The following is a 12,997-nucleotide window of genomic DNA, read 5'->3' as shown; positions in this document are numbered from 1 at the left end:
TGACATAATAAACACAGCAATCTTCTGATACTCAAAATATTCATTTTTATATTTGACTTCATTTTTACACAGAAGTTTGTACAGATCTGAAAGCTGCTAAATATTTCCACCAGAATGCTCCAGAATCTAGGGACCTTGCCCCAGAATTTAGGTTCAGCTTGCTACACAGTATACAGGCCTTTGGCTATACCAGTCACTGGATTTTAAAATCAATTATTTTCACTTTAAGAACATGCTTCAGGGGGGGAAAAAAAGCAAAATATTTGGTAAACAACAAACGAAAAGACAGAGTGCTAGGACTTACTTCTAACTTAAGAGTATCAGGATCTGGAAGCAAATACACTCTTTCTTGCAGCTTTTTTTCTGCTGCTTCTATATCCTAAAACACAGGCAAAGTACATTTTAAAAACAACACTGGGAATTTTAAAAGGAAAACGCACACTCACATAAAGACATTTAAATTAATTAAATAAACCCATTACAGCTAAACTGCATTCAAATAGTAACACTAAAGTTCAAATCTTTCTGTCTAGTCATTCTGAAAACCGACTTGTACTAGTAAGACTAACATCCTACAGTTTCTAAATAATGTTTGCTGTACCTTTTTGATACAAGAATAAAATTCTAAGGCTGTTGCTGTAAAACACTGTTATTCTCTCTGGACACTAGAGTAAATTAGTTAAATTCTGTTCTATAAAACTGAAGAAAATAGAGGGGAACAGAATGGTTTTCTCTGTGCTGCATGAAGACTGAAGTATGTATTCTAGCTACTGTAACTGTAAAGTAACTAGGCAAATTATGTGCAAGATCTTTACTTCTCAAGACAAAGATGACTTGCTAATATGCATGCATAACATGTGCACAAAAATGTAGAGCTGCAGCAAGCTGTTCACCAGACAAACTTGGATGACAATGCACCTCACATAGCTTTCTTACAAAAAAATCAGTATTTGGGTTTCTGCTTGTCCAGTGGATGTGTGTGCTGGATTCACAAAGGCCTAAATACATTTTTTAGAAAAGAAACAACCAAAAAACAACAGCAACAAACAAACCAAAACATCCCCCCAAACTAACTGCCCTCCCCCTTTAAAGTTCTGACCCATTCTTGTGGGCTTAGTTCCATACCCAAACATTGAAGAGATTGAGTGGTGGGCAGATGAAGAGAGACAGAAAGGGACGTGGGAGTGGGGTGTGAAGAAGCCAAAGCTGAACAGAGTGGAGGGGGAAAGAAAGTATAGCAGATGGCAGAGTTGGGAGCAGAGAGCGGGTGTGAAGAGTACAACAGAAAAACTAAATGAGAGAGGAAATTCCCCAAAGGGACTTCCCAAATATTCACCACCACTGCCGCTGAAAAGCAGAGTGAGATTCTGAAGGAGCACATCCACAAGAGACACCAAACATGATTGCTCGTATTGAATAATAGCCAATCTGAATACATCAATAAGTAAACAGTGCTCGACTCAAGTTTAGTTTGAAAAATATGACTCAAATTCAGCAGAGTATGATTAATAAAAACAAAATCCAGCCTTAGCGTTAGCTGAAGTTCAAGTTAGCAATACAGACACACTCAGTTCATTCAGTTTACACTGTCCATCTTATTTCATTAATTCTTTTTGCAGCACGACTGTATTCTCTTGTATGTAATTACAAACTTAATCCAAGCAAAACTGTTCTCCCTTTTCTACAGCAAAGTGCATACCCTTGTAGGAAGAAAGCTAAAGGATGTCTGAGAAAGCAAACTGAAAGTCTCATATTTATCCAAAACCTCAGAAGGAGCTGGTGGCTACCCCTTTTCAGGTGAGAAAAAGACTAACGGGATAAACATAAAGGGGGCACATGAGCCAACATAGAAGCCATTTGAAATCACAAGGTCAAAATAACAAGAGGCCAACACAGACTTAAATAACCCAAGCAAGGAATTTCTCTGTTGCATGTATTCAAAACAGATACATTATAAATAGCACCAAATAAAGCTCGTATCAGCATAAGCTTGGTTCAGACCAAGTCTGGAGAAGTTATCACCATACTGAGAAGAAGGATCAATCAGTAATGTTCACTTCATATTCATAGGATTTTCCTACTTTCTTATTCCTTCTTCCTAATTCCTGCAGGAATTTTCACAGGAAGGAAGAACAGCAATCAAGATTATTATTTCTTTATATACTCAAATAAATCATTGCAATGTTTATGGTGATAGGAAAAGAGTGTCTTGCAGGCAAGAAAGGAGACAGCAGTTGTGCGGATATGTTTAGTAGAGAAGGTCACTTTGGCATAGCCTAGATATTGGAAGTGTCTTTTTGTTGCTCACTCTAGTTTTATGTTGTGCAGTCTATTGTCATTCAGAATACTGATTTAATGACAGACAGTGAAAGAAATTTTTGCTGGAAGGTGTAGTATGCTTTAGAAAATAACTGGAACTACTGAGAAATTAGATGGCACTCCTTATGTGTCTATACAACTGGTAAACTTCTTACGAAAAAGAAATCCCCATCATCAATATAAAAATAAATACATCAGCAGTGTAAGCTTCTTTGGAAAAAAACCAGCAAATCTAATATGTCACAGTACTGAAAAAAAGAGAGCATCTCACAATGCTTCCCCTAAAACCACAAGGACTGGAACAAAAACAATTCAAGACCCTTCCCCAGAGGTAAAATGGATTGCATGACACATGCATCACTTTTAGGGGACCAAATTCAGCTGTCACTTATATTGATATGAGTCTGGCAGAATCCCACTTAAATAATTCTAGAATTACATGCCTGTGAAGGAAAGCAAATTTGGTCTAAATTACCTTCCCAATACTAATTCCTGTATAGCATACTCTTTGTTTTCTATTTCATGTTATAAGCTGTTGCACAGCTAAACACAAGAAATTCTACTGAAAACCTGTCATAAATTAGCTTATAAATACTAGTCTAATTTCTGCTTTTATTACAACATTATGTAAGTACTAAATGATACAGATTTCCCAAATCTGCAGTCTCCCTCTAAAGACAAGTAAAATACTCTGATAATCATGTTAAAATACTGAACAAGTTTAGTTCCTTGCTTCCTACTGATTAGAAAATAAATTAATTTTGAAATGCTTTCCTGTGCATAAATATCAACTAGCACAGAGAAAGAAAAATGTCTTTTGCTATGATCACATACTGAAAACAACTGATTTTGCTTACACGCAGAAAACCAGAAATGCAAATAAAAAAATAACACTTCATCATGTCCATGTATTTTTGAGTAGGCCAAATCAACAACTCTCCACATGGTAACTGTGAAATGTACAGTGCCTGGTATCAGGAACAATATTCTGAAGCTGGCACATTAATCAGTCTTGTTTTCAAGCTTCTCATATATTATTCTGCATAGATTTTTTTTTTCCTGTTTTCTTCTGTTATCAGAAAGCATCTGCAGGAGTGCATGCCTGTTAAAACTAGTATAAAATTAATAGATTTAAACTGATTTATGCTACTTTATCCTGCAACAGAATTTGTTTTGATACATATGTTTTTGCTTTTTTTCCATACAAACACCAACATTTCTGACACTTGAAAGGAACAATTTTGAGGATGTGACAGAAGATGGCAAATATCTGTTTAACTGCAGAAATATTTACACTCTGTATATGTCTGAGCTATTGTTAACATTTCCAATACAAGAAGCTTTCAGCATGCAGAAATACACCTTATATTTATTATGTTTGCCTGTATATGTAAACTGAGAATGCATTTATAAAATACATATAATTTATAAAAAAATGTATTTATGAAATAAAAATCTATTATAAAATGCACATGGAAAACGGCATTTATAACGGCTCAATTTACTAAATCAATGGAGCATGAACTATGAAAAAATAAACAAATTATCCACTTCTCCACAGCCTCCCACTGAAGCACCTACACATATCTATACCTGATACAGAGGGGTTTGATTGCCCCAGCCTAGAACACACCAGTTTTCCGCAGTCCAAGTTGAAAAATCTTGCCACAGAATAATTAAGAAGGCATCCCAGATTAACTGTTCTCCCTTGTCTGCCACTCTCTAAATATAACTCCCATTTAAATACAAAGAGGGCCTTCAATAGAGTTACACTCACCCAAAATGGGAACATTTTAAACCTTAACCAGGTTGTGCATGAAGAAAAAAAATATTTTGGTGACACAAATGAATCTTGCAATTTTCTAGAATAAAACTTACAATTTCAATAAACACAATGCGTGTAATATAGACACTTAATACGTAAGAGTTTAAAGAAAATGCACAAGAGGTATAGTTTTCTGCTGTTTCCTGAACAACAGACATACATTTTTCAAATGCATGCTCATGTCAGTGGTCAAGTGCAATCTCTTCAGACTCAGATGCCTAAGCCAGGGGTTCCAGAAGATGTTTTAGCATACTGGTCCCTGGCATCAAACCTAGATCTTTTTAATTGCCCATTCTCTGACTTCTGATTAATTTACCTAGGAAACAGAAATCTTACCTAAATACAACAACAGGCATGTAGAACAGCTATTAACAGTATCATCACTAGGAAGAGCCAGAAACACTAAATACTGCTTTTACAGACTTGGAAGTAAGATTCTTTGTCACTCTAAAGAAAAGCATTAAACTGAGAACTTCTTCCACAATTTCACACAATCATAGTGGGAGAATGGTTCCCACCCTGGACTAACAACATTACAGGCTGGTTAGCCCCTATTTCCAAACACCCCCCAGTATCTTGAATCGAAATTGCACAGGTACTGTAAGACTTGTAGGTACTTGTCAGACTCAGTTCTCTTAGGCAGACGTGTAATAGCATGTGTTGCAACTCTACATGTACTTAGGAAAATATAAAAAAAAAAAGATAGTAGCAGCTGCCACCACGAGGCTCATATAAGAAGGGCATGGGAAAAGGTAGCAATGCCACCAGATAATAAAGACTTGTCATTTAAGACTTTTGGTCAAGTTCCAGAAGAGGGAACTGTATATAGGAGAATTCAAATGATAACTATAGAGCAAATGCTTTTTTTTAAATCCTCTAAGCTACATAACCATGACATTTCAATGAGGTTCCTGGTAGTTGCAGAAACTTACATTTAAAAGTGCTGCATTCCTTTTATGAGCTGCATCAGCTGCTTGAGTTTGCCATGTCTTTTTAGTCTTTTTGTCTCCTAGATAAGTCTCCATCTGCTGTAGCAGCTCTGATCTCTGAGACAGTCTACAAAGGAAAACATTTTGCTAAGTGGGTAGAACATTTTGCTCAGGAGCTAGAAAATAACCTTTTTACCTTACCCAGTTTTCTCAAAACTATGGGGCTAATTAAGCCGGCTGTAGGGTGGGTGTGCTGGGGGAGGGAAAAGGTACAGGCAGACACCACCTGCTGTGCTTGTATGAAGCTATAATGTTGCAACCAGCAGTCCTCATATGCTAAGGTGCTTAGAAGCACTAAATCTCCCAGAACAGGAAAGACAGGGTGGGATGGGGTGACTTGATCAGTGCTACTCTTGCTCATTGGCAAGTACTAGTTGTTACAAGAAAAGCAGATTTTTCTGACTCATTACTGTATTTGCTTCACAATCTGAGTTTACAGGGCAACAAAGCAGCAATTCCATAATTGAGGCTACAGTGAGAGAATCCAATTACCTTCCCCAAACAGGAATTTAATGGTGACAGGAGGTTAACAATAGAGATCTTAAACCAGTAGCACCACTGGAAGTCAAAACCCTCATCAACCTAAACACCCTTAACAGCAAGCAAGGATGCTAATTCCAATAGTTCATGAAGAAAGAGTGCCACCTCCTGGAACACTAACCCCTTGTTGAAATACCACTGTGCTCTGTACAGAGCTCAAATTCACTGTTCACAGGATGGTCATGTGTGGAAAGGGAGGTCTTGCAAGGCCACGACACAAATTGCTGTGAGGCACGCCACAGCGCTGAAACAATTACTTACATCTCTCCATGTCTCCTAGCAAGGTGAACCTCCTGAGCCAAACCGGATGACATTTTCAGTTCTTTGCCCCAGGTTTGTCACTATAAAAGGAAAACCAAGTAAAATAAAATCTTCCAAAGGCATACACACATTTTTCAGTATTCAACAATCCTGTGTTAAAAAGTTGCATGCATGATATTTATACATCAGCTAACTACACAAAACCTGCAAGACATTTTTACATTATGCTTTGACTACATGCACACTATCAACGTTCACAATATGTTTTAGGAAAATCTCACAGCATTCTAATAATTTCTGAGATAACTAAAATTTGACTTTCAAGTTTCAGATTTAGTATTAAGTTTTCTCAAGTTTCAGGTGCTAACAATCACACTGGCAAACTGCGTGCTTGCATGATTTGTGTATTACTGTTTACGTTAGTGATTTCTGGGCCGAGTAACTCTGAACACAAAGTTATTCTTGTAAATATAATTTATAACTACTTCTCACAGATACAGTGCCCTGTTCATAGAAATCTACGTTTAAGTACAGGCATGATTAAACTAAGTAACTTAGGCTACCAAACCAATTTAATTTTTGCATGCTTGAAAAATAAAGTGAAGACTTCTCTGAGCTCAGCTCTTCAGTACTGCAACACAGTACAGGATGGAATACACAGCTTAAACTGTTTACTGTTACTTTTTTTGAGATATGAAGGAGACCAACTGCCCACCGCATGCAAATCAGGATCCTACAGAACTTCTCAGAATGCTGAAAGTGTTTTAGTGTTTTTTCCACCTCAGAGGTGACTGCACCATTGCCACGTTAAGCAAAACTAAAGAACCTATCGCATGTTCACAATGTTGAAAGGTGGGAGAACTGAAAGATCTCATGAAGATGCGATAGCATCAGGAAGGGCCTCCTCTCTGTCGAGAATCACACTTCACTTTGAAATAAGCTATTTACATGTGCATGCCGACTTTGGTGGAGGCCATTTTCTAGCGATACATGCTTCACCACACTGCCAGAGAGATGCCTGTTGCTGGCACCTCCCCTACGAGGGGCATGAGGGGCACAGCACCTCTGTATCCTTCCCTCAGCCCAGGCCTCACGCCACTCGCCAGGCCAGGTGATGTCTCTCCTCAGCAGGCAATGCCTTCACTGGCAAGGGTAGAAACTGAAGCACGGGGAAGCACAACCGCACGCACCCCTTTTCTTTCAGGGAGCCTGGCTTACACAGTCACAATGAACGGGCACCCAGCCTCAGCACCCTCCGCCCGCAGCAACCCGGGGCCACCGCTTCACACACATCTTCCCTAGGCGGCGGCCAAGGTGTGAGGTAGGCCAGGCCAGGCCAGGCCGCTGCGGGCAAGGCCCCTCCGGCTGCCCCACGCCGAGGCCCTGCCTCGCCAGAAGCCCCCGGGAGGCGCCGGGGGGCGGCAGCAAGGACAAGCGCCCCGCCTCAGGCCGGCGCCCCTGGTGAGGCTAGAGAGCAGCAGCCGCGGGGGGAGCGGGAAGCGGCGCGTAGGAACCGCCCTTAACCCTACCACTGCGGGGGGGGTGGGGTGTCTGCAAGCCCGTCGGAATGCACCACTCTGTAGGATTGAGGGGGGAGAAGCCAGGAAAGATAAATAAATAAATAAGCAGACCTAGTTTACCTTTAGCCTCGCCGGCTTCGAAAAGGAAAACAATCACCCACCATGGTCTCCGCGACGCCTTAACCCACCCCCCCGCTGCCATGGAGACGGCCGGAAAGGTGGAGCCCAGCCGTAGGCGCTGATTGGCCTCGTTGCGCCTCGGTAGGCGGAATCAGGCGAGGTCGGGTACCTCCTCCGGCACTGGGACTGGAGGAGCGAGAGAACGCAAGGCCCAATCACTGCCGGCGGGCGGCCCGCCGCTGGAGGGCGGGCTGGCACGGCGGCCGTTACGCCTGAGGGGGCAGTGGCGGCGGTGGCGGGTGGCCGTGCTGGGCTGGAGCCCGGTGGAGGGCGGCAGCGGCTCAGGCGCTGTCCGCGGTGAAACCCATCGCTTGAACCACCCCCAGCCCTTACACACAGGCACGAGTTTTGGGGATAGCCTGGGCAAACGGTTTGGACGCTGCAGCCCGCGCACCCGAGGGAGGCTGAACCCGCTGGGAGAGAGGTGGGGGCTGCTGGGGGTGAGCAGGGCCCCTTCTCGCCCCCTCGCCTTCCCGCTCTCCAGGCGGGGATCCTTCCCTTGAAGCTGTTACAGTCCTGCACGAGGCACAGCATGGTGGTTTTAGCGTGGGAAGCGTGCTGTGAATGCCAGCCAGGTTCTCCACATCTGCTCCCAAACCCCGCGGTGCCATCTTGCTCCCTGTGTACTTGAGGGAAGTGTTTTCTCCAGGCCTCAAAGCTGAAGACAATTTACTGAGGCTGGCTGTAGTCCTTTATAGTCAAACTTTCATCAAATGTACTTGTATTAATCCACTTTTCTGTGAATGTTTTGTCCTGATTCACAGAAAACATAAACCAAACTATTCTGAATGAAATACAGCTGAAAGTACATTTTTCTTCATTTTCTTTGTTGTTGCCTGATAGATTTACGCACGTTTGCAGCTGCAGGTGATAAAAGCTGCTCTGAAAAAGCTGCTCTCTCCTGTTTTCTTTCTAAACATTCTCTGATCCTGGTGTTTAAGATGCCTCATCGTGAGCCTTTCTAACTGCTGATGAGAAGTTTTTTCTTGTGATCCTTCAGCTCTTTTTCTACTTTTTTCCTCTGATTTTATATTTCTGCAACAAACATATTAATTCACTTCACGACATATAATTAAATATAAGTTCTTTAATGTGCTTGTCAACTTACCCCTGCTTATTGCAGCAGTCAGGATAAATGGTACTTAATTTTTTATTTTTTTTTTACTATTGTGATTTAAAGATGAGACTTTCCAATAAATGATAACAGAGAAATAGGAATCTGTCCTCATTTCTAATGGTGTGAAAAGCTAATGGTTACAGTCTCACTAAATTTAACGGAAAGCCTAAGTGTTTTGCATATTCTACTTTGAGCTACACCAGTCCTCTGTAATGGCAGTGATCTTTCTTTCTTGTAGCTTTTAATGAATTTGAGAAAGAATAGTGACAGATTGAAATTTGGTTTACATAAACCATTATATATGCTATTTGTGGAGAGAATGCAAAGAGCATTTTAGTTAAGCTACAGATACTATCAATTGTTCAGTGTTGCGGAAACAGGCAGGATAGAAACCGTAATTTCTTAAAGACTACTTTACTTGACAGTGGATGAAACACTCTGTAAGTTCATAGCTAATGAGCTATAAACACTGAATGTAGTTTTTCAGTATTAATGTTCTTTTTTCGTTAGAAGGGCAACCTAGCCTAGGTCAGTTCCAAACTTGTCAAGAATATAAGCTTTAAATTTGTTTTTTTTTTAAAAAGACCGTTAGTTACAGCCGGAAATCCCCAATAGCAGGCTGCTTTGAATTGGGCATTCTTTGTATCCACGAAAAGCAGCCACAGTGAAGTCGGTGAGACTTGCTGCAGAAACAGGGTTTGATAGATAGAAGTCACTTAGGTGGGGAACAGCATTCTCTTGCATGTCTTAATGCACTGGCACCTAACTGTGGTGTGCTCTGTTGTTATATGTGTGTCGTGCCGTGTGTGAAGTTCGTGTATGTCATCCTGTCTCCACCCTGTTTCCAGTTATACGGTGCATCTAATAGAAAAAAAAAAGTATTTAATAGTTTTTATAAAAAGGTCTTTTTTCCCCCCAGATACCATGTCTTCATTAGCTATTTCTATCTTTATGTGAAGTTACTGCTGGATCACTGGTATAAAAATAGAAAAACCAGATACCTGCAAGTGAGACCTTGAGATCCGTATTTACTGCCCAATTGCGCTGATATAACTGAGTGTGCACTTTAACACCAGAGTGTTAGTCTCTCTGTTGCTTGATCGCAGTCTGCAGTAGAAGTGTTATGCATGAGATTCTGTACTCCTTGAGTGCCTAAATATGGATTAAGGATTTACTGTTGACATTGAAATGTGGGCATTGTGACCCTAGGTTTTTCTTAACCCTGCAATTTGGTTTTATGCTGAAAATTTAGAGGGTTTTCTGAGCGAAATTGGTGAATTGTAACACTAGGTGGCACTTAAATACAGCTAACAAAGACATCTCTTGCAACACACAAAAACAGTCAAACACATTCTGTTCTAAACATGCAGTTAATTATATACTCAAAATGATGTCTTGGATTGATATTACTAAACAAACATGTATAAAATGTAATTACAGACAAGTGAAGTAAATACTGTAGGCTTATAATTGCAAGATATGTTTTTTACTTGTAATATGCTGCTACACACCTGTGTGTAGTTTATATAGCTAGTATTTTATTTTGTCATTTTTACTAACATTTAGAATGGCGCGATTTAGCTTTATGTGCTTTTATTTACTGCTACCAATTTTTTGCCATATGTCAGTTTTAAAAAAATTGAATGTTTTTATGTATTGGGATTTTAAAACAGGAGTATTTCAAAGGGAAAACAATAAGAAAGGCGTTTTTTTATATAAAACCACTTCAAAACCTTTTAAAAAATACGTGTGTGTGTATATATATATATTTTCCTAATTGCTTTGCTGTCCACTTCTTTCTTTACTTACCTTTTGGAGGTACACCTCTATTGCTATAGTGGCTTAATATCCACTTGGAGGTCTAAAGTCCAGCTGTTCATAAACATTTCTTAAGTGATACCATTGGTAAAATATACCAGGCCTATGGGACAGTCTGAGAGCCATGAAATCCCATCAGAGCAGCTTGCAACCATCAGCTTGGGTTCTGACAGTTTTTCCTATCAACTGCAGAAGTGGTCAGCAGCATTTCAGTGAACTGCACAAGCTCCTGTGCAAAGCTGCTTTAAGTTACAAGAAGCTAAAAAGGCAAAGGTGTGCAAGAGAATATCCTGCCAGTGCAGGAGCAAGCTAATAAAGCATCAATCCTAGAAAGTGCAAAAATAGACGTCTAGTTCCTCTTTCCCCTCACATTCTGGTATTCAGGGAGTTGCTCTCAACCCTGGTGTTGGTGGGTCCCATACCACTCAGGGTTACAAGTAGTCTTCTCTGTGGTGGTAAGGTTTTCACTGAGGTGAAGCTCATAAATGGTAGAACAGCCCAAGAACATATTCCTGTATTTGCACTTTGTTATTTGGCAGCTAAAGATGTGTACTGGTACATGTGTCGAAGTCACACTTTGTTGAAAGAAGATTGCCAATGCATTACTGTACTCTTAGATAAACTAACGTGAGCACTCCGTGCCTGCTTGCTGGAATTGCCCCCGGACATCAGGAGACCTGTTTCTGGTGAACCAGAACCCAAACAATAGACCAGGATGGGCTGAGCACCCATCAACAGGTCCAAAAATAGTTGTCCAAACTAGAGAGAAGTTCAGAACAAGAGCTGGAAGACCTGTGGGAAGAGGAGGAACCAACAGCTGTGGCTGTGAGGACACAGAGGTGTGCAACTCCAACTGGTTGGTGTGCCTGTGAAAGTGTGGTGTAAAAATATGGATCAGACCAGGCCAAACTCTGTCCAACGTAAAAAAAAATAAATAAATCGTTGAGGTAGAAGGACATAAGGAAAAAAATATTTTCTTTATGCTTCAAGTAGAGATTAAAACATGATAAATAGGACAAAGCTAAGAAAATCAGTATTCAGCTGCAAATTATTTGATTTTTTTTCTTTTTTCTTTTGAGAAAGATCCTTTTAGGTTCTGGAAGAGTCCTTCCAGGTAGTAGTACATATAGCTGTGAAATATAAACTAGCTTAGATGATTCTTCAGACAGTTTACTGATACACCCACTCTACTATCAAGGGGATACATGCCCTAACAGGTGCTTTCCATCAGTAGTTTCTATGGCATAGCTGCTTCTTTTTGAAGATTTCAAGAAAATAGTTTGGCCCTTGATTAATAACATTAAGCCTTCTATTTTTTTAAAAAAAATTCTACAGGCCTCAGCTCACTTTAATAGATGTTCAGGTAGTAGGATGTTTTACAAGTAATTATAAAAATTATTTACAGTAATTAGCTTGAATCTAATTGCTTCTCAGCATGTTAGGATAGTAAATTACAGCTTTATTTCAAACGACTCCTGTTGTCTGTTTTCCCTAAACTGAACACAGGAGACCCAATAAAAACAAACACTTGGAGAACCACCGTTCTCAGTTCCTGTTTGAAGTATGTCGAATGGGAATGCTTAGCTTTGATCTTACAAGCAGCACTTCACGTACCCATGTAGACTACATCTTTCTTCCCTTGCACACTGAGAACGTACTCCTGAGAGTAACAAGAGGATGCATGTGAACAAGAAATACACCTTTTGCCTCTTAAGTGGGAGAGTCACATCCAATGATTTACACTTAAGAAGGCTGATTTTCCTAGGCTCCCTCCCTAACCGGTGCGGAGAGATAAGCTCTCCCTGACAGTGATGTAGGGCAGGAGGCTGAGCATTTGGAGTTGCCCTGAAAGACCAGAGGTGTCTTTCCATATGGGCTTTATGGGGAGCTTTAAGAAACTGGCTTCCTTGGGTCAATGCCCGTAACTGTGTACCTGATTAGTGTCTGATCATCTGCTTCAAAACCCACTGCCGCTGATGTCTGTCACACCATAGTGCAGGTTCATCTTGGCGTGGAGGGTGACGTTGCCTGCCACGTGGACAGAAGGCCTGTCAGCTCTGGCCTGATTTGAGATTCCTATTTGATATAAACTGCTGTAACTGTACAGCATGTCAGTGCCTCCTGATGTTCATGAGAATCCGATCACATGCAGGTACTGCTGGTTATTTAAACAGTCTTCCAGCTGCTTTTCCACCCCGCTTTGAATGGACTGGACTATTTAACTTTGTGTCTGCTCTTGCTCTGGGATGTGATAGACACCATCTTCAGTTCTGGTCTGTTTTTACAGGGTATACAAGTTGGCCTATAACTTTTATCCACTGTAAGTAAGTAATGCTGTTGCCATCTGGTCTTACATTAAAATTGTCTTGTTCTGTAATGATGATACATCTACAGAAGCAAAAAGTACTTTGAATTTTAATATATGCAT

The 12,997-nt window shown here is 40.5% G+C and overlaps 1 protein-coding gene across 6 annotated transcripts in view; it reads right to left on the bottom strand.

The window, feature by feature from the left end:
- The window catches only part of CEP15 (centrosomal protein 15), a 35,844-nt gene extending 27,983 nt beyond the window's left edge, over nucleotides 1-7,861 (bottom strand). Inside the window, exons 1-4 of one of the 6 annotated variants that reach the window (XM_080382940.1) lie at nucleotides 7,566-7,861; nucleotides 5,935-6,014; nucleotides 5,077-5,200; nucleotides 305-379 (exon numbers count right to left, since the gene is read on the bottom strand). In XM_080382940.1, the coding sequence (XP_080239066.1) occupies nucleotides 305-379; nucleotides 5,077-5,200; nucleotides 5,935-5,987 (252 nt within the window). In that variant the 5' untranslated portion in view covers nucleotides 5,988-6,014; nucleotides 7,566-7,861. Of the gene's footprint in view, nucleotides 1-304; nucleotides 380-5,076; nucleotides 5,201-5,934; nucleotides 6,015-7,124; nucleotides 7,522-7,565 lie in introns of those variants that run through there. The other 5 variants (XM_080382938.1, XM_080382943.1, XM_080382941.1 and 2 more) reach the window with 5 other exon arrangements.
- Nucleotides 7,862-12,997: the final 5,136 nt, after the last annotated feature.

This window comes from Falco punctatus (assembly GCF_963210335.1).
Source record: "Falco punctatus genome assembly, chromosome: 4".
Lineage (NCBI taxonomy): Eukaryota > Metazoa > Chordata > Aves > Falconiformes > Falconidae > Falco > Falco punctatus.
This window is presented reverse-complemented; position numbering and strand designations above follow the sequence as displayed.